General features: G+C 48.5%; 1 protein-coding gene across 1 annotated transcript; it reads right to left on the bottom strand.

Moving 5' to 3' along the window:
* Positions 1-14,483: 14,483 nt before the first annotated feature.
* On the bottom strand, positions 14,484-22,337 carry smek1 (SMEK homolog 1, suppressor of mek1 (Dictyostelium)). The gene is made up of 15 exons (XM_028967987.1): positions 21,718-22,337; positions 21,554-21,609; positions 21,392-21,490; positions 20,686-21,303; positions 19,322-19,399; positions 19,118-19,234; positions 18,284-18,400; positions 18,057-18,188; positions 17,872-17,974; positions 17,621-17,779; positions 17,143-17,312; positions 16,250-16,392; positions 15,986-16,176; positions 15,695-15,897; positions 14,484-15,605 (listed from the first exon to the last, which is right to left on the bottom strand). The coding sequence occupies exons 1-15, from the start codon at positions 21,857-21,859 to the stop codon at positions 15,453-15,455; spliced, it is 2,481 nt and encodes an 826-aa protein (XP_028823820.1). The 5' UTR covers positions 21,860-22,337; the 3' UTR covers positions 14,484-15,452.
* Between the last annotated feature and the right edge of the window lie 245 nt (positions 22,338-22,582).

Here is a 22,582-nt window from a genome sequence, read left to right on the forward strand (position 1 = left end):
GGAGGAGAGAAGAGAAAGAGTGGACAAGAGGAGACGAAGAAAAGAGGAGAGGAGATGAAGAGAAAAGGAGAGGAAGAGAGGAGAGGAAGAAAGAAGAGAAGTGTTGAGTGGAGGAAGAGCGGAACCTCCATCACTCATTTACTCCACCACATCCTCCTCCACTCACTCACTTCTTCATCCTCCATTCTTACACATTCTCACCTGACCAACCTTCTCTGTGACATGGACCAACACATCCTACTGCTCTCTCGCTCATTCTCTCTCTCTCTCTCTCTCTCTCTCTCTCACACACACACACACACACACACACGCGCATACAGACTCCCTGCATGTACATGAACATCTAGTTGTGTGTGTGTGTGTGTGTGTGTGTGTGTGTGTGATGGATTCCTGCTCATTCTGTTTATATCTGATCGCTTTAAATAAGAAGTTCTGACGGAGAGTCGGAGGGAGAAAAGAAACCGGAGAGAACAGATCAGGGTTCTTTGCTTCCAGCGGTGACTGACAAAGATCCTCTTCAGAGCCGCCATGTGAAAGGCCGGGCAACCTCTGCAGTGTGACCTTTGACCCTCATGACCTTTCCACCTTTCTGGCCCTATGGTTGAGACAGGCGAGTGTGTGGGGTGTTGGGGGGGTAGGTGAGGTTCAAAGGGCAGGCGTCTGAAAATGATGCGTTTCCACGGCAATGCACAGAAAAGCTATATCACCACTTCCTGTCAGACGCCAAGCAGCGCGGCAATTTGTCAAAAAGCAAAATGGGGTAAAAGTACCCCATAATCACATCAGGATGAACCCCTGCGTGTGTGTGTGTGTGTGTGTGTCTTTGATGGTCAGAGCTCATATTATCAGACCTGACAGACACAAGTTCATCTGTTCTGGTGCTACTGCTAGAAGCTTCTGGATGGCAGGAGGGAGTCCAGGAGGGACTTGCTGCAAGGCTGATCTTTATCTCACTGTATTCTTCTTATCAGCAGAAAATCCGCCGTAGATGAGCGCAGAGGAACCTGGAGGATTAACATCTGCCTGACCTGTGATTTCAGGGATTACTGATTGGATGGGTCATTTGGGAAGTGGGCGGAGCCAGAGCCTGAGGGTGGTGAAGAGGGGAGGGGTTGAAAATTCCACCAGATCAGCAGATTTCTTGGTGGTGGTGTTGACTCCACACACACACACACACACACAGTTGTACTGTACGGGAATTCTAAAGTTTTACGTTGTCATAATGATGCTTATGACAACCCTGCTGTTCCCTCACGGTTTTCCCAACCTGACCATCCGTTTCCTCCACAGTTAATAATCTTCGCCTGAGAGACTCAGAATACTTCTCTGTTGATGCTCTCTGTCTTTCGTGTGTGTGTGTGTGTGTGTGTGTGTGTGTTATTCTGATCAGGTTTCACCTCAGCATCCGCTCGTCATGCCTTTCTCCTTCCACCTGTCTCTCTGATCTTTCACACACTCTTCCCTTCACTGACCTCCCAACCTCATTAATGTCTATATATTCCATCTTTCTCTGTCTCTCATACACACACACACACTTTATAAAAAGGCTTAAAAAATAGGGCCCGCTCACTGTGTGTGTGGGTGCGTGTGTGTGTGTGCGCGCATGTATGTGCATGTGTGTGTGTGTGTGTGTGCGTGTGTGTGTGTGTGTGTGTGTGTGTATGAGCAGCATGTTTTTCTATTCCCATAAGCACTCACGCTGTGTACGTCTTTTGAAGTGCGCTGCTTTGTAATTGGACGAGAGTGCAGGGTCCTCCTGACTCCTCCCCCTACATTGTTAGGGCGTTGGGGTGTTTCCAATTGTCACAAAGGAGGTCTGGGTTCCGTTATGGGATGTCCCATAAAAATCAGTAGCAATTTAAATCAAATAGTGTGGAGGTCAGTTCACAGTGGAGGTGCTCCAGATGTTAGCATGAACAGCTGGTTAGAACCTGCACGGCGGAGAACCTGGAGGAGGTTCTAGCTGCTAAAGCTCACACACAGACTCACATCAGTTAATCTGGTTTTCCTGTCAAACTGCACAAAATGAATGAAAAAAGAACGTTCTGTGATTTTCTTGCTGCAGCCATGTTGTGATGAATCCGTGTGACATGGTTGGTTCAGGAAGACACTGGCTCACTTCTTCACAACCTTTCAGGTCCTTAGAGTTCAGTTGTGGATGGAGAGTGCTCATTGGTCAGAGAGAGGCCTCCCCAGTGGAATCATCGTGTGAGATATCATTACAATATCACTACATGGTATTTATTACTGTGCTGTAACCTGTGCTGAGATGAGGCGGTGCAGGCTAGACATGAATCGTCTGCTTATTCATAAGCTGTCAGGAGATGGTGGTGAAGTGAGGGATCCATTCCAACGGACCTGGAACATTCCAAACCTGCAACCAGACTGAAGGACAGACGTCTGTTGAAGTGAAGACCAGAGCACCCTAATAAAGTGTCCGGTTTGTGATTGTGTTGTAGGACAGGGTTGCTAAGGATTAAATGGTTTGGTTTTAAAATGCTACTAATGCTAAATTAGCAGTCCTGCACCTCACACAATTAAGTACTATTTATTGATATTGGCAGTACATGGATTATGGTGCAACACAAATTTATGCAACATTGTGCATAATCTGACGGTTGGACCGATGCAACGAATATGTCAAAACAAATCCAGGTCCAAAGCGTCCGTCAGAGTCACAGACCTTCACCGCAGGCACAGAAAGTTCAGACCAGCCAAAAGCCATAAATCACACTGACAGCCTGAACGGAGATCAAAGGTAAAGCGCATACAACATGTGTGTTCTTGTATGTGTGATAAAATAATGTTTAGCACATTAGTGTCTCTCACACTAAGGCTCTCAATTGAAATATCTTCCGTCTGAGCTCCTAAAGCAACAACATAAAAGAAGCCTGAAGCTCCTTTGACCTCGGCCTCCTGCCTTCAGGTGGGAATCAGAGACAGGTATGTGTATGACACTGATTGATTGTTCTGGGCTGATTGTGTGTTCCTGGTTTGGAGATGTGTTGGAAGGCAGTGTTGTCTATGTCAGGTCTCAGCCCCAGCAACTGCTGATGGTTTACACTGAAGGGTCTCCAAGAGAAGCAGCAAATTGCTTTTGCTGCTTGGCCTCATTACTGAGATGAGCAGATGTCTAATTAATAATGTCATTGATTCCATCACTTCAACTTACAAGTGTCTCTTCTCTCATTTCTTTCTGAAGTCCTTCAGCGCTGTGTCTACAATCAGCTATCACTTCATCTGTCTCAGAACAACCTACTAGATCCTAACCAGTCTGGCTTCAGAGCAGGTCATTCTACAGAGACTGCCCTTCTGGACGTTTCTGAGGTGCCACATGCGGCCAGATAAGCAAAATTCTCATCTGTTCTTATTCTCCTCTACATCTCTGCAGCATTCGACACAGTTAACCTCAAGACTCTCATGTCCACCTTGAAGTGACTTGGAATTCGGCATTCAGGTTTGAAATGGTTTGCTTCCTACCTTGATGAGCAGTCTTACCAAGTGACTTGGAAAAGATCCACATCTGCTTCACGCAGACTCCCCACTGGTGTCCCTCAGAGCTCAGTACTTGGTCCTCTCCTTTTCTCCCTCTACACGAGATCACTTGATGAGGTCATTTCCTCACATGGGTTATTCTGCCACTGTTATGCAGACGACACACAACTCCTCTTCTCCTTTCCTCCCTCAGATCTACATGCTGCTTCCAAGATCTCTGCATGTCTAACCGACAGCTCATCTTGGATGGCAGCCCATCATCTAAAACTCAATCCAACCAAGACCAACCTAATATTCATTCCAGCAGATTCTTCACCACATCTTGCTATTTACCTGGACAAGTCACAGCTCTCTCCTTCTACAACATTTACATTTACGGCATTTGGCAGACGCCCTTATCCAGAGCGACTTACAACGTGCTTTCAAGTTACCATCGATGAAGAGATCAATTCCGGTTCACTAGGACCCCAACTATGAATACATCTATTTTATTCACTTTTATTCAACAACTGCACGCAGAGTAACTACAGACAACCAACTCTCCTTCTCGACTCACATCACCTGTCCTTCCCATTCATGTAGACTTCTTCTCTACAATATCAGACATATCTGCCCTTATCTGTCAACACAGATACTGGTTCAGTCCCTGGTAATCTCACGACTGGATTGGCCCCTCGGTGGTGGAATTAACTTCTTCTCGAGGTCAGAACAGCACAGTCGCCGGGGCAGCTTTAGACCTTCCTCTTTAGAGACTATTTATACTAAGCTGAAACTTTCTTATGGTCCGATTTATTCAAGAACAACTACAACCGAGTGAATAAAATGGTTGTATTCATGGTTTGTGTCATAGTGAACCAGAACTGATTACTTCACTGGTGGTAACATGAAAGCATGCATATAAACTCCTGCCTCTGCCCTGATGACCTCCTGAGGTTGTGTTGACAGAAGCTGCCCATTAATTTAATCATTAACACAGTAATGAGGAACGGCCTCAAAGAACCTTACAACAAGATAAGGCACATTTACACACACACACACACACACACACATACACACACAATTTTCTTTTTTTTTAGTTTTATTGTCTTGAGAAAAACAGAGACATTTAACCATTTGTGAGGACATTTGTAAAATCCCCTCAAATCCCCTGTCCAGCCAGATGGACAGTAAAGCACACATCTGATTGTGCCATGCAGATTAGCCTTATGGGGTTCAGGTTCTAATGAACTTCTAATGAAAGACCCACCTTCCATGTGATTTGAGTGTGTTTTCTATTAAAACTTCCACCACACACACTGATGTAGAATTTGCATGGAGACGACTCGTCTGTCTTGTCCTTCACAACTGGGAGTCTGATTACTTGTGAGACACTGCAGCACAGCACATGGTGACACAGTGAAACGTGTCCTCTGTATTTAACCATCACCCTTGTTGACAGTGGGCACCATGACAGGCGCCCGGGGAGCAGCGTGTGGGGAGGGTGGCACCTCAGTGGTACCTACCATAAAAGTCAATTTATTGTCATCTCACCAGTGCAAATGGAAATAACACACAACACAAAAACATGACAAAGGACATTGTGACCCATAATATAATGCAGGTTGGGACAATTAGACAAACCAGATGGACAAGTAGCAGCAATATGATTATATATACTAAATATATCCATACACTGATATATTGTGTGTACAGTATATGATAATATGGAAATTATATTTTTAATAGTGCAATGGCATGACATGATAGTACAGTTGTGGCCAAAAGTTGTAAGAATGACACCAATACTGGTTTTCAAAAAAGCCACTTCAGCGTTTTTAGGTCTGTGGTGTATTGAAGTATAATTACAATCATTTTATACGTTTTAAAGGCTTTTATTGACAATTACATCAAGTTTTTACAAAGAGTTAATATTTGCAGTGTCAGCCCTTTTTTAAAGAATCTCAGGATGTTTTACTGCTGGTACGAGACAGCACTGATGGTAGCGTCACCTTTACTTCTCCGGACAATCATTTTTCCAGATGCCACAAACATTCGGAAAGAGGGTGCTAGTAACACACTCGCCTATGAACCAGGAGACCCAGGTTCAAATCCCGCTTACTACCATTGTTCCCCTGAGCAAGACACTTGTCTCCAGGGGGGGGACTGTCCCTGTAACTACTGACTGTAAGTCGCTCTGGATAAGGGCGTCTGGTAAATGCTGATAAATGCTGTAAAATGCGGCTTCATCAGAGAAAATGACTTTACCCCAGACCTCAGCAGTCCAATCCCTGTACTTTTTACAGAATATCAGTCCGTCCTGGATGTTTTTCTAGGAGAGAAGAGGCTTCTCGACACCAGGCCATCCTCAAAAAGTTGTGTGTGTGCAGATGGAAGCTCTGCACTGGTGGCACCCTAATCAGGCAGATGATCATCTTTAGGAGACGGTCCTGCTGCTTGCTGGACTTTCTTGGGCACCCTGAACCCTTCTTCACAACACTTTAAATTGTCTTCTTTAAGTAGGTTTGATTTAGGAGCAATCTTAATAGCAGCAATATCTTTTTATGCAACACAATGATGACTGAACGTGTTTCATCTACATTTGCAGCATTTACCAGACGCCCTTATCCAGAGCGACTTACAATCAGAAGTTACAGGGACAGTCCCCCCCTGGAGACACTCAGGGTTAAGTGTCCTTTGAACCTGGGTCTTCTGGTTCATAGGCAAGTGTGTTACCCACTAGGCTTCTACCACCAGCCATGGTTTCCTTGCAGGTAACCACGGTTAACGGAGGAAGAACCATGATTTCAAGCATCACCCTCCTTTTAAAGCCTCCTGTCTGCTATTCTAACTCGATCAGCAAGACAGAATGATCTCCGGCCTTGTGCTCCTTAACAATCTCACCGGTGTTAACAAGAGGAGCACTGAGATGATCTCAGCAGGTCCTTTTATGGCAGGACAGAAATTAAGTTCATTTTCATGGCAAAGAAGGACTTTGCAATTCATCTGATCGCTCTTCATAACATTCTGGACTTATATGCAAATTAGTACATTTACATTTACATTTTATGGCATTTGGCAGACGCCCTTATCCAGAGCGACTTACTATGAGTACAATCTTTTTATTCACTCTGTAGATTAGTATAATAAAAAAACCAGCGTTTGTGTCCTTCTCCAAACTCTTGGTCATGACTGTATGATGACGATGACAGAGTTTTATAGTGCAGGGTTCAGTACTGTTGTTCAGTTGGTTATTTGTGATGATTTAATGCTTCAGAGGCGTTTGAGGTGATGTGTATGATCTTGGGGGCAGCGGGGTATTGAGGAGCCGGACGTCCTGGGGGTAAAAGCTGTCCCTCAAGCTGGCAGATCTAGCTCTGATGCTGCAGTGCAGTGTCTTCTTCTGGAGGCGGGAGTGTGAAGGTTCCATGCGAGGGCCGTTACTAGGTCTGATGATGAGGTGTGGCCACCCATCCAAACCGCCTGGGGCCTGTCTGTCAGGAAGTTCAGGATCCGGTTACAGAGAGTGGTGTTCAAGCACCCAGACTACTGGCAGACCCCAGTGAAGAGACCAACAAATAAATCCTGGTTCCTGACAACTGCTTTACAAGGACAAACCATGAAACGAACCAGAGGGTCACCACAGCCACCACCACCGTTACAACTACAGCTTCAGGGATCTTCAAATGGACCAGTAACATCATTATGGACACGTAATCTAGACCATGACACTGACTACATTCTGGACTTCTCCAACCCTACAACTGTAGGACTTATTATTATATCATCCCCAACCCTGCACTGACACCATTTGCAGGCTCACTCTACCCTGGAAGGGGGTCCCTCTCTGTATCATTCCTCTCTTTTTTTTCTCTTTTGTGTGGAGTTTTTCCTTGTGTGCAGAAGGGTCAAGTGTGGGGGGTGTCAACTGTAGGGCCTGTCAAAGCCCATTGAGACGTACTGTATGTGATTTTGGGCTTTATAAGAAATAAATGTTGTTGTTGTTGTTGTTGTTGTTCAGGCCAAAACCACTCAGGTTCACAACCAGCTTTTGAGGGATGATTGTGTTGAACACAGAGCTGAAGTCTATGATAACATCCTGGCATATGAGTTTTTCTTGTCGAGATGTCTCAAGGCGAGGTGGAGGGCAGAGGACCTGGCATCCTCAGCTGACCTGTGTCCATCTGGACGCCATCCAGGGAGGTGGGGAGGTTCTTCTTGATGTGTGGCCGGTGCCGAGACCAGCAACTGGCTCAGAGACATGTTGAAGATGTCCATCTGGACGCCATATAAAAGTGCATGTGTGTCTGCATGCATAATGAGAGCTTATGTGCAAGTGTGCAGGTCCATTTAAAGGCATCCTGGCAGAGTTTCCAGAGTGTTAGCGATTGTGCTACAGTGTGTTTCTGATCGCAAGTAGCTACACACACTTTGAAATCATGCCAGATACACACACTTATTTCACGGTGTTCTGTGCTTCACGATTTGTGTGTTTGAGTGTGATTCATGACTTCATTTTACTACACTTCCTGCTAAAGAATTAGATCCAGAGACCACATTTCAGCATCAAAGATGATTTTACATTTACAGCATTTACCAGACGTCCTTATCCAGAGCGACTTGCAGTTAGTAGTTACAGGGACAGTCCCCCCCTGGAGACACTCAGGGTTAAGTGTCAGTTTTCAGCTATAAGAGATATAGCTCAGCGTCTTCCGGAAATGACTTGTGCGATGTTCCAAGCAGGGTCCAAGCAGGGTCTGCATTCATCTTTGTGGGATTTGAACCTGGTGTCTTCGGGTTCATAGGCGAGTGTGTTACCCACTAAGCTACTACCACCACTCTGCATGTGCATGTGCATCTTCGGGGGAAGTTCAAGGTGGCCCAACACCATCAGCAGCAATTTCATTTGGTAAAGCCAAAGCTTGTAGAATATTTTGAGGAGGACAGGGGACTGTTACAGACAACCATGGGTGATCTTGACCACCGACATCTACAACATTCAGGCTGATTCAGCAGCACTGTACATAACATTAGAACAATATTGGCTGGTTCTTCATACTGACCATTGTGGCTGGGCTTCTAATCTTAATACTGTCCCAACAGTTCCCACATGTCCCCTTATATATCTATTTATGTGTGTGTGGAGGGGAGTCAAGTAAATGCTCAGATGGTATGTACTGCATGGGCGTGAAGTGAACTGTGTAAGAATGGTGGTGGACCGGCATGCCCCTAGTCAAATGGGTCAACTGGAAAGCAGTCTTGTTCTTGTTCAGGTCATGGACGTATCCTTAAGTATAATATATGGAGGCCCGCAAGGATCTGGGTGGGGCTTTGGGGCTTCGATCAACTGTGCTGATCGATGGCTTTTATGTTATCCCCAGCTGACCCTTGAGGAGCTCTGTGAGAACACAAGACATCACCAGAGCGATTAATAACAGCCGTAGAGTACAGTATCAACACCAGGGAAGCGTGTGGTCCCCACAAGGTCTCAAGAACTTTCAGCATTTCCCACATTGCTCCAACATAGTCCTAATAACGCTTAAACATGGTCCCCACAAGGCTTAAATATTGCCCTGGCACAGCACCACATACCAACTTAACTCGGTTCCCAGTCCCAATTCCGTTGTGACACACACTTTTCGCAGGGGTGGAAATGTGGAGTGTGTGTTGACGGATGTGGGGGTTGGAAGGTCAAGGATGAAATTTTATGACCCAACATTGCAGCGGTGTGTGTTTATGATGTCTAGACATAGAGTGTGTTGTAAATGATATTGGTACCTAAACTGCAGGACCAAATGCTCCTGAAAGGCTGCCTGCTCTCTTCTCCGTTGTTGTCCCTGGCTGGTGGAACAACCTGCCCTCCTCCACACGACTAGCCGAGACTATCACCACTTTTAAGAAGCAGGTGAAAACCCTCTTATTCAAAAAGTATTACAGACAAATCTAACACTTACACACACACATGCGTACACATTGCACAAACAACACAAAAATGTAGAAATACATTATAATTTCTTCTTCATCTAGCACCTAACAATCTCTGAGCATGCTCTTCACTGACAAGTCTGAGCCTTATCAGGGCTCTTAGTTTGTAAACTCAATATTCTATAGAAATCGAACGAGAATTGCTGGTGTCTTCCTATTGTAAGTCGCTTTGGATAAAAGCATCTGCTAAATAAAGTAAAGTAAAGTAAAGTAAAGTAAAGTGTAAACTTACTCCTACACGAAGAGCATGTGCACGTTTACACTTATTCAGACGTTTATTCTCCTGCTCGTCTACAGAAAAGAGGAGACACTCCTTCCCCTGCTGCAGTCTCACCTCTATTGTCCTCTCATAAAGTCACTTCCCCAATCAGGCGAACAAAGACACACACACACACACACACACACACACACATCTGCCTACAAACACTCATCAGCATATTCTGTATGTGTGTAAGGATGTTGAAGATTGAATAACAGATTTGATCAGAACTCCAATAAGCGAGTATTTGACACATCACATCAGTGAGGTGTCCTCGTCCTTTCTGTAACAGCAGCCTTTTCTTTCTTTCTTTCTTTCTTTCTTTCTTTTTCTGTCTGTCAGACAGCGCTGCTGTGTGAGTGGCGCCATCCTGTGTTGAAAGCTGGAACAGCTTGGCTGGGTCGGGGGTTTGGCTGGATGATGAAATTCTATACCCTTTTCAGCAACGTGCCGCATGGTGACATCACCGCTCTCCAGCCCCTCCCACGTCTTCCATACATCCACTCACGTGTGGCCCTGGCATTACCCAACACGAGGTGAGTGGGTTCATGGTGACAAAGACAAGCGTGCCTGGACACACACATCTTATTTTAATATCACTTATACATTTCTACAATAATCTCATGAATTATCACATAATATCTTTGTGTTTTAGCAACAATGACATTTATGTAATTATGCATATATTTGGCAATAAGTCAAATAAATATGAATTACAATATTTGTATTAAAAGTAGTCTGAAATATTACAAATTAAAAAACAATGTTTTATTTATTTATTGCTAATAAATTATATTCTAAGCAATCTGTTTCCATGTAAAAGGTGAACACTAGCTAAACTTCAAAATATATCTATATATTATTAGCAGGTACCAGGAATGAAGCAGGTTTGATTGGTTTATTTAAATATTAAGTGTCTGGTGTGATGATGATGATGGTGATGATACCAGAGCCCCACAATCCAACATCTAATTACAGTGAAAGTGAAGTGATTGTCATTGTAAAATATCGCAACGATAATGTGTCCTCTGCTTTTTACCATCACCCTTGGCAGGCGTTGGTGGCCTAGCAGTTAAGGAAGCGGAAGGCGGTTCGAATCCCGACACGCCAAGGTGCCACCGAGGTCCCCTTGATGAAGGGCCCACTGTCACCAAGGGTGATGGTTAAATACAGAGGACACGTTTCACCGTGTCACCGTGTGTCACTTCAATGACAATCACTCCAGTTTCGCCTTAATTAGATGTTGCCTCCTGAACTTAATGAAATCAGTGTAACCTACTGGATTATGGGGCTTCAAAGAGGAACATTTCATAGTCTTGTACTTCTTGCAGTGAACACAATATTTCCTCGCTTGAGAAAACCTCAGTAACAGCATAGATCCGTTCTCCATAGATCCTCAGTAACAGCATAGATCCGTTCTCCATAGATCCTCAGTAACAGCATAGATCCTTTCTCCATAGATCCTCAGTAACAGCATAGATCCGTTCTCCATAGATCCTCAGTAACAGCATAGATACGTTCTCCATAGATCCTCAATAACAGCATAGATACGTTCTCCATAGATCCTCAGTAACAGCATAGATCCGTTCTCCATAGATCCTCAGTAACAGCATAGATCCGTTCTCCATAGATCCCATACCGCTGATGCACTAAAGTGTAAAAGTCAGCAACATCTTTATGTTGAGCTTCACTTGCTTCATATTTCTATTTCTGTTCCGCGTCCATCATTATTAATTATCGTTTCTGTGGTTTGTCAGTAGACCCCTGAGAGAACTCGACTAGTCATGGTTCGGTTTCCGATAGAACTTTATTCAGTTTTACTTTCCCTGTTATTCCCATACACACTCATTCATCCCATTCCTGCTCTACACGCGCGTACAGGACCCGTTAGAGACCACCCTGGTGTCTCCCCACCGTGTTCACAGCTGCTGTCCAGTCACGTCACTCAGCTCAGTAGCACAAAGACAACGAACACCATTAATATTGATCAGTTTAATATTACACTGGTTCTAAAGAGCGGGACCGATGAAGAAGGGGACAACTGGGAGCGCGGGGACCTCCATCAATGTCAGGTTCGACTGGCCCAAGTCCCACAATGGTGGCCTAGCAGGTGAGGAAGTGGACTCGGTATCGGAAGGTCGCCGGGTCGAATCCCCACACACTGCTGCCACCAAGGGTGATGGTTAAATACAGAGGACACGTGTCACCGTGTTCACCCTGGTTCCTCCATAATAAAAACGAGCTGCAGCGAATCAACGTTTCCCAGAAAAGAGCCTTTGTGTTCCTGATCTCCACCATATGTGACCCGCCTGGGACCCGCCTCCAGCTTCCGAATCAGAGAACCACCACATGAGCTGCAGAGCATCAATCAAACCAATCCACGTGAACATTGGAGGACATTGTGCTGCTGTTTGGAGAACCTGGACGTCCTGATCCAGGCGTAGAACACCGGTGTGAAGTTCTACTCTGTTTCCAGGATTCTGCTTCAGCTGAGAACTTGGCCAGCACCCTCAACGTATTTCACTCGCTGCCAAGCGGTGAAAACGTCCGTTTTGCAGGTTTGTCGTGGTGGGACCACAGATCCTGGTGCTCTACTACGTTGACCTCTGACCTCAGATGTGTCGAATGTTATTTGCCGCGGCTCCGTACGTGCCAAGTTGGCTCCATCTCTGGCCCGTCCTCTGCGGGTGCCGTATGTGCCGCGGTTGGACATTAATAAAAGGCTGTCTGTCCTCCACTGCGCGTGGTTGGACGCCAGTGGACACCACACACGCCGCGGCCACCGAGACGATCCGGTGACCTTCTTCAGTCTAGTGGAGGACAGTCGATGTCCTCACAGCGAGGACTCTGTCCCCTCCGGTTAACGCCAGGGTCGGTGTGCAGATGTTCACCAGACATGCTGCTTGTTACCCTACAAGTTAATAATGTTCAGGGCGTGGCGGCAACGTTCTTCTAGAAAACCACAGGCGGGACGGGGCGCGGGACCATCTCAACTCTTTATTTCGGGGGGACGGCGTCCCTCCTCATCGCGCTTCTACGTTGAGGGGCTCAAACATCTTAATCCCGGGGAAGACGAGTCCGTCCGTTAACATGTCCTTTATGTGCTACGCCATGAGGTGCAGGATGAGTTCTTCTGCGCCGTACACGGCCCCGTTCCTGCTCACCAGGAGCTCGATCTGCGAGAAGAAGGTCTTGGCGGGGAACCTGTCTATGAAGCCGATCAGCGTCATGTGGGACAGGTAATAAATGTTTAACTTCTGGCAAATACTCTGGTCGGGCTCGGGGCAGCAGCCCACGCTGAACTAGAAGCGGCACTTCTCGCACCGCCGGTACTTCGCCTTGTCTTCCGCGGTGCCCACGCGGAGCTGCACCAGCTCCGTCTTCTCCGGCTTCTTGACGCGCACCGCGAACGTGCTCTGCCGGTGCTTGGACACCAGCTCCTGCAGTTACGCCACGTTGATGTCCTCGTTGAGGAGTCTCGAGGACGCTAAGTGAAGAAAGTCTTGTTTGCTCTTTTCCATAATTCTGTAATGAATTTACTGATTTTTACTTTAAATAATGTTGCATGGGAAGATTATTCTTGTTTTATGCAAAGATATTTTTTCAGTATCCGTTGCGCCTGGTGTGGAGATGTTTCTTCAGGTTGTCCTTCATCTTCTGGATGAGGGCTTCCGACTTTGCAGGGGAAAGGCGCTGCAACCTGGTCCAGAGAACATCTCGCATTCCCTGCAGGCTTCTGAGCATCTGGATGGTGTTTAGGTCCTCGTCCATCTCGCCACATGCGCAGAACACCTCCCGGACCTTCACACGGATGGCATCACGGAGGGCATCATGGTCATCTTCAAACTTCTCACCGTCAGAGGATTTTTGGGGAGACTGGGGGTCTTCCGGGTCATGGACATCTTAGTAGACATTTTTATTGCGTAGATCATCTAGAATTTCCAGAAGGTCTCTGGGCTCTTTGAAGAACCTCTCTGGATGCTCATCGTTTTCTGCCATGGCACGATATTGTTTTGCGGCATCAAGTAGGAGCTTGTGGCACGCTTCGTGCGTCTCCAGAACCTTCTCATATCTGTAAACTTCCTTACTCAGAACCATCGCTTCTGCTTGGCTTCTTTCGGTTTCAAATATGCTCTCCAACCACAGCTGAACCTCTTCGTCCAACTGATGGCTCTCTTCCTTGATGTTCACATCATATTATGCGATGAAGCTCTCGAGGTGTTCCTTGTCCTGCTTTAGCTGCTGCTCCGCGGCGTCGATTTTCTGCTGGAGCTGGTTCATCTGCATCTTCAGGGTCAGCAGGGTTCCCTCCTTATTTGACAGGATTTGGATTTTTGCAGCAAGTTTCTTCTGGTTCTTCACATACTGGCTGATCGGTACTTTAACTGCGGCTAATTTCCCAGCGTCTTCTTCTCTGCGTTCGCTGGGACGTTCTTCACAGGTTTCTTCTTCAGTTTTTGATAAAGATCGAGACATGTTTCAAGAAGAATTCGCTTGAATTTACTTTTATACTGTGTGGTCCCGTTTAGTTCTTTATTATTGAAGAACTTTAAACCGAACTGAGCCGTCACGCCCATCTTTTAAAGTGAAAAGGTCATGACCTTTCCCAAATAAGATTTGCTGGGCGCATGCTGGACATGCGAATCTGTGGCGCCACCTTGTGGCCGTTACAACTTTTCTAAAAGAAATATACATATAAAAAGGACAATAAATAAATGTGGTGGTTCACCAGCTGCCGATTCGTTAACAATCATATAAAGCAGACAAGTTACAGCAAAATGTTTTAATGGTCCCAAATATACCGCACAACTAAGTACACACTCATGTAAGAGGGGAAAAAAGGATCTAGAACTCCATTCGATCTTTAATCAAGACGGTTACAAATTCTCCAAAAAATCTGCAGTTTCAAAGGGCAAAAAAAAAAAAAAAAAGGGCCAAACGGTTCTCCCCTGACAAGGCGATAAAAACGGGTTCACGTGCGGCTGCAAAAAGAACCTGAACAGTTGAAGGCAGGTCTCACCTTGTTCTCATTAAAAAAGGGGGAGGAGGAGGAGGAGGGGATTAAAAGGAAAAAGAAGAGAGGGGGAACTGCTGGCGTTGAAAGAGGAGTAGGTTCCCACGGAGAGCCACGAGGACGACGGGGACATCGACAAGCGAGAAGGAACCAGGCCGGTTCCGCTCTCCAGGCTGGTCCTAAAGAACTAAAAGGTGAAAAAGAGGCGACAGAACATAAAACACGAGAACGAAAAGAACCGAGCGGGGCAGAGGAAGGAGAAACGGGCTCGTCGAGAGGGAGTGGTCCTGGATCGGCGGGCCGCTGGGGGCCGCTCTCATCTCCTTCCCTGAGTCGGGGGCAGTGTGCGGTTCTGGTCCAGGCCCAGTCTCTGTTGTGAACGGTGTGTGTGTGTGTGTGTGTGTGTGTGTGTGTGTGTGGTACCCGAAGTACTTTGACATTGAACTGAAATATTTTATTATCATCATCTTGTCCAACCACAGTTTTCAGACTCCTCCCCTCTCCGCCACTCCCTCCGCCCTGATCCCTCCTTCCATCTCTGATTGGCACTTGAACATGAAGGTTCCGTGTGGGTTCTCCTTCCTCTCCATCTCCCAGTTCCCTACACGGCGTCCTGCAGGGGGCGCTGCTGCCTGCCTGTCAAGTTTGTGAAGAGTTCAACAGAAGTGTCCATTGGGTGGCGCTCCTGTGGGGGGGCGTGGCCATGACAAGGAAGAGAACATTCTAGGAGCCCAGTTTTGACTTTTTGGACAGAGGCGGACTCTCATCCTTACTGTCCGAGTCCTCATCATCGTCGTCTTCATCCTCGTCATCGTCAGGGTAATCTACCAGCCCCACCAGGCAGCTCCGTGGGGAAACCGCAGGGTTACAAGACTCCTGGGAAGAAAAGAAATTCAATTCCAAATAAATATTTGGAACATATTCCAAAATGTGTAAGAACCTGCTGCAGGATGAATGATCGCGACCTTGGTGGTGACGACCGAGGCGGGTGGCGAACTCCGCGCCGTGGCTCCAGGTGACCCCGGCGAGCCCGGCGAGCCGAGGTGGGTGGTGGTGGAGGAGAGGCCGGATGCTTTGGGGGTGCTGGAGAAGGAGAGTTTAAAACTGGGGCTCTGGCGGCCGGAGAGTGGGGATTTACCCAGAACCTCCTTCTCCTCGACCTCTTTTACTGCGGAGAAAAGGACAAGAAGATGAACGGCAGCGGAGCAGCGATTTCAGGGCTTTCATCTGGAAGATTAAAGGTGGAAACCTCGTACGTTTTTTCCGCTCCATGAACTTGCTAATGGGGTCCATGAGGTCTTCGTCACTCTTCGTCTTGTCAGAAGGGGGAACCACAGCCTCACCATCCTCCAAATCTTCCTCATCCGTGTTAAACCACATCTCCTCCTCATCCTCAAGGGTCCGTGCCTCACGACGAAACCGGTGGTTCCTCAGGATCGAGCGCATGCTGAACACAGAACGCACCGTTAGGGAACCAGCAAGAACCCCAAGGACGCAAGGACGTCCCTGCCTGGCCTCACCTGTCCAGTTTGGGGTTGTCTTGCCGCTCTCTATGCTGCTCATAGCGAAGCTTGAGGCCCTTGAAGGTCTGGACGTAGTCCACGTCTTCCAGAGCTTTCCAGTAGTTCTCGATTATATGAGCTGTTAGAGATTTAACGTCCTCCTACAGACACAAAAACCCATTTTTATCCTGAGGAGGTCACGTGCTCCTGCACCTGGTTACACAGCAGCTCTTCCAGTAGAGCTCAGTCCAAGGGCCAGAGCACCAGATATTCTTCTAGTAATATATTATTCTTCAATATACTAATGTTCCCCCACATCTGTTGTGTTTTTTAGCCTTTGTCACTGTTAACAGACGCACGTTGCGCGTTCTGCAGCTGGCCACTGGGGTTTTAGAAGTAATTTAACGTGGGAACGCTGTCCCCTCCTCGCAGGTCCGTAACATCAGAGAAGACGTTACCAAATTATTCAGAGGTCACCAGCAGAACATGGCCTTTAAACTCTAACCGTAACGACCACAAAATCCAATTTAAGAGTGAGAATTAAGGATCTGCGGACACCCTGGTGAAGCAGTGAATGGTTTTTAAGAAAAAAACAACCAGAATACGAGTAATTTATGACCGTGGCGCGTGTATATACAGTAACGTTACGACCAGCGCATCAAAGCGGAGGACAAACCGGAAATCTACAACACGACATGAGCAGCTTATCCGGAGTTTAGTTTGTTCGTCGTGCCGAGCCGGGTCGCAACCGCGCTGCGTGAACAGGAACTTGCCGTTTTTCCCTTGCGGCCAGCGAGCGCGTGTACCGCGAGGTGGGCGGGACTTCGTGTCCTGTGCTCCACGCCCCCTCGGACGGAGGGGTTCTTTCGGAACTCGCTCTCCGCTGCCCACCCCCAGCGAGGATAACTCACCACCCTAATGTACTCGAACATCTCTATGATGGCGGAGTTCATGAGGTTGTAGCGGCTGCCGTTGTTGAGGAAGGCCTTGACCACCGGCTCAAACAGGAAGTTCCTCATCACGTAGCGGTTGTAGAACTCGTCTTTCAGGCCGATGATCTTCCTCATGAACCTCAGCGCACCTGCAGGAGAACACAGCAAAACCAGTGAAGTGAAGTGATTGTGACATGTGATACACAGCAGCACAGCACACGGTGCACACAGTGAAATTTGTCCTCTGTATTTAACCATCACCCTGAGTGAGCAGTGGGCACCATGACCGGCGCCCGGGGAGCAGTGTGTGGGGACGGTGCTTTGCTCAGTGGCACCTTGGCGGATCGGGATTCGAACCGGCAACCTTCTGATTACGGGGCCACTTCCTTAACCGCTAGGCCACCACTGACTGCGCGTTGTGCGGTGCGTGCGTGTGCTGTGTGTATGCGCTGCTTACACAGGGCGAGGAAGGCGTGCTGTGAGGACATGAGCACCAGCACCCTGCGCAGGATGTCCTTGTTGATGATGTAGTTCTTGATGTGGTACGTGTGATGCTCCACGCAGAACGTCAGCAGCTCCACGATCAGCGCCAGCAGCTGACATGTCTGGAAGTCGTCTGAGAGGCAAAGATCCGGTCAGAATAAAACGTGTGTGTGTGTGTGTGTGAGAGAGAGAGAGAGAGAGAGAGAGAGAGAGAGAGTGTGGTACCTTTGCCGGGACGGTCTTCAGTGGTGTTTGCCAGTAGAGGAGCAGACAGGACATGCATGCAGTGTTTGTAGAAGAAACTGAGGAACTCGGTCTTCTCCGTTTTCTGTGTAAGGAGAGAGTAACAGCTCAGGACGTTGCCACGACCACACTTGTGTGTGTGTGTGTGTGTGTGTGCGTACACGTACATTAGATGTTGCCAGCATGTTCTCTGGGTCCACCAGCGTCCTCAGGAGACCCATGAGCTGAACGGCGCCGCCCAGTTCTGGGTCCATATCACAGATCATGTGTTCAATGATCAGATTGATCAGCAGTATGTCCTACAAAAAGAACATGTGTTTCATTACTCCGAGCATGGCGTGTGTGTGTGTGTGTGTGTGTGTGTGTGTGTGTGTGTGTGTGTGTGTACACTCACATCATCATTCTGCTGACACTCCTGCATGACGAACTCTCGCACCATCGAGGGGTTGTACTCCACCAGATAGGAGAAAATGTCAGTGGCTGCTCCCCGCACCTGAGTGTCATCCATTCCCTACACACACACACACACACACACACACACACACACACACACACACACACACACACACACACACAGAGTTGTGTATCCTGCACCTGAGGCATGACGATACAGCAGGACTAACGACCATGCCCAGTACCCAGTGGCCACAGGCCACGCCCACTAAACAGAAACGCTCCACGTTCTCTTCTGAAGCTACCGACCACCGCTCCTCGCTACCAGACCAGCGACGTTTAGCGGCGGTTCCGACCTTGTTTTAGGGCACCGGCACCAAGTTATTTATTTTTTTTCCTGTGGAAAGACGCGGAAAATTTGGGAACCTGCACAGGAACCAGAGCACTTTCAATCCCCCCAGAAATCCTTGCACACTTATTTTTTTCCCCAGTTATACTTTGTCACTTTATACTTTGACTCCACCCATTTGCACACCTTCACACTACCAGTTACACATATTTTATGTTAAAGACGTAAAGGTGTAATATTTGGTTATGTTTGCAGTATTTGCATATTGGTTCATTGTATACTTGCATTATTTGCAATACTGTGGTCAGTATCGGTCGCTAAAAGCATTTCACTGCATATCGTACCGTGAATGACTGTGTACGTGACTAATAAAATTTGAATGAGAATTTTTTTAATTTAAGGAGTGGAACAGGGCTACAGGAGAGGCGGGACGTCTGCAGAACCTCAGCCAGATTCTACCACATTACCCATAATTCTCCAACTCACCAGTATGACCTCCAGAGCCGGCAGGATGCCCATGTTGGAGAGAGTTTTGAAGAACGCGTCCCTGTTCTGTGGCTGCAAGGTTTGTGAAAACGCGCAGAACTCCTTCAGGAAGTTCACCTTGATCAACACATCACAGGAAATTCCACATGAAAAGGTCATTCCCAGAATGCAGACAGCGAGCCAATCACAGCCTTGCAATCTCACCAACTCGTGCCGCTTGTCATCGTCTGTCGCCTCGTCAGTCAGCTGGGCGAAGAGCTCGGTCAGGAACTTCTCATCATCCTGAAGAACAGAGAGAACTTACTGCAGAGTCGGCAGGTAATGTCCTCTCAGCCAATCAGAATGGAGGATCAATTTATTTTTTTTGGACAGTGTCTGTTCCCCCCTTATAAACACTCTTATCCACACTCACGTTGCCTCACTGTTGCCATAGAAACGAGAGACAACCTCAGACCACCTGACCGGCACGGCCAATCAGAGGTCAGGGCAGTGAGTCCTCCCTCCCTGACAGCCAATCACAGCACAGAATTGTGATTTCCCCCTTCAACAGCAGCAGAACAGGGTGACCTCTGACCTTCCACGGGTCTAATCACGTTCAGTTTAATGAGATTATTTTAGAAACAGTTTGATTTAGCACTATAACCCTTCTTAAAATCAATTCTAAAATTTTTTAGCTAATTAATAGGAATCTATTAGGAAATAATCCTTTACAGTCATGAAACGCAAGCAGAGACGTTCCAGTGGTTCTGCGGTTGTTATATTCTGCGTCTGGAACTGGTTTTAGGTGAAAATGGCTGTAAATAGAGGTGCTTTATAGGTTCTGCTGACATTAATTAGTTTTTTTTTCTGTTATATCGGTCCTGTCGGTCCCCTCATTCTGTATCTGAAGTCTTGTAGGGTGATAGTAGCCTAGTGGGTAAAACACTCGCCTATGAACCAGAAGACCCAGGTTCGCACCCCACTTACTACCATCGTGTCCCTGAGCAAGACACTTAACCCTGAGTGTCTCCAGGGGGGGACTGTCCCTGTAACTACTGACTGTAAGTCGCTCTGGATAAGGGCGCCTGATAAATGCTGTATATGCAAATGAAGTCTCTTGATGCAGAATTACAGCCACTTTCATCCAGTCCCACAGTGAGATGTCCCAGGACGCTCCGTTTCACCGTCTGTAGCTTTAAATGCTAATGGGGGGGGAGAGAGGGCGGGGCCAGGAGGAGAGCGGCCAATAGAAGTTGAGGGGGCATTCGTGGAAATGACGTCATCAGCACCGCTCACCAAACACAATGTTTGTTGAAGACAGGAAATCACGTCACCTTTCCCCCCTTATGACATCACAAGGGGACAAATTCCAGATGCGACCATCTGAGCTGCCGCTCTCTGAACGGTGAAGCAGGACGGCCTGTCCTCTTTACACCCATCTCCATTTCCAGCCACTGCAGGACCGTGGACAGGCTCGGGGACCTCATATTAATGTTCAATCATCTCACAGAGTCACATTTTCACGTCAGGGGACGTTTAACACACGCTGTTGGAGATGTGTTGTGTGCGTCAGAACAGGCTCCACCCACCTGGAGCATGCCCACAATCTCCACCTTGTTGAAGAAGATGAAGGAGTGCAGCGTGGACAGCATGTTCTCCTCGAAGACGGACGGCGTGGGCAGCACCATGTCCTGGATGTACTGCACGCGGTACGTCTGGTGGATCTTCTGCCGCAGCTCGGGGTCGGAGATGGGGATGACTTCCTTGAAGCGCGCCGTGTTGGTCAGGAAGTCGCGGTGGCGGCGCGGCTGCGGGAGGGAGGGGTCGAACTCCAGGCAGCCAATCACGTCCATGATGCACTCCTCGGAGAACATGACCTCGAAGAGCGCCGTGCGGTTGAGCAGGAAGATGCCCTTGATGATGTCGTAGAGGTGGTGCAGGCCCTCGCGGTTCTCCAGGTCCTCGCAGATGCGGAACAGTTCCAGCAGCTTCCGGATGTAGCTCTCGTTCTCCAGCGCCAGGGCGAGCTTCTCGCGCCGCAGCGGCGACGGCAGCGACGACGCCACCAACTCCGCCACCTCCTCCAGACGCGCCAGCTCGCACGGCGGGAGCTCCAGGCCCGGAGAGGACATGTCGTCAAAGCGCTCCTCCTCCGACTCGTCAATCAGCTCCTGCGTGATGTCCACCGAGGGGTCTTTACCCTGGACCTGCACACACACACACGGTAAACCGGGGTTCACACACCAAATCCAGGCGGCATCAACGTTCTAAACGTTCTGCAGGAACCGTGGTCACCTGGCATATCTTCTCCCAGATCTCGTCGCAGCCGGCTTTCTCCTGGAAACTCAGCGCCAGGTCGTAGTTCTCCGCCTCAGACCAGACGATTAGCGTGTCCTGCGGGAGACGGGTGTGAGTGAAGCGAACGGTCCTCACCTGGTGAAGGGGGCGGGGACTCACCTGCTGCTTCTGGTAGGCCGTGTTGGGGTTGATTTTGGACTCCAGCAGCAGAGAACCTGGACACACACACACACACACACACATTACTGTACTGGTGGCGCCCCAGCAGGCATCTCGCAGGGGTCCACCTGAAACCAGAGGTCACCTGCGGCTCGGCCTCTTACCGTCGCTCTCAGCGCGCACCAGCAGCGACATGCCCTTTAACCTCTCCACGTACCCCGAGGACACGTGCCCGGTGCCCCGGTCGTCCCACTGCCGGTCCTCGTTCAGGGTGTAGACCTTCACCCTGCGCCGCGTGTCCGTCATCCTGGCGGCAGGTGGCTTCACCTGGGCCCGCCCCCAACCCCGACCGCCCCGCCCACTCGCGAGATGAGGCTCCGCCCACTACACCTGCAGCCAGACGCGGGTCTCCGGACAGGAAGAGGGTCTCCGACCGTCACTCCCGCTTCCTCATCACCTCCCAGCGTCCAGAAACACACACACGGCAGTCGAGTGAAAAACTGCGACCGAGGAGGAGACCCGCCGCCGCCGCTACGCTCAACCCGACAGGCGCTCCGCCATGTTCTGCAGCGGGCCGCCGCCGCTCGGCTCACGGGTCTCTCAGCGCGCCGTTCTCCGAGCCCCGGCCGCACACGCCGCGCTTTCTCTCCCGGGACGCCCCTCACCGCCGAGCGGTGGCGCTCGGCACCGCCGCGCCGGGTCTGTTGGGAATAAACAGCGGCCCCGCTGCCAGCGCCGCCTCCGCCATCTTGGGTCCCTGGGAAAGACTGTACGGGGTTTCCGGCCCCGCAGCTGCAGGGCGGCCCCGCGTCTTAAAGGCGCCGCAACAGCAGCGGATCCATCAAAAAGCAGGAACCAGAACTAAACCGGGATCAAATGAAGAATAAAAAGCAGGAACCAGAACTAAACCGGGATCAAATGAAGAAAAAAAAAAAAAAAAACAGGAACCAGAACTCCACCGGGATAAAATGAAGAATAAAAAGCAGGAACCAGAACTAAACCGGGATCAAATGAAGAAAAAAAAAACAG

Source organism: Denticeps clupeoides, unplaced genomic scaffold, assembly GCF_900700375.1.
Source record: "Denticeps clupeoides unplaced genomic scaffold, fDenClu1.1, whole genome shotgun sequence".
In the NCBI taxonomy this organism is placed as follows: Eukaryota; Metazoa; Chordata; class Actinopteri; order Clupeiformes; family Denticipitidae; genus Denticeps; species Denticeps clupeoides.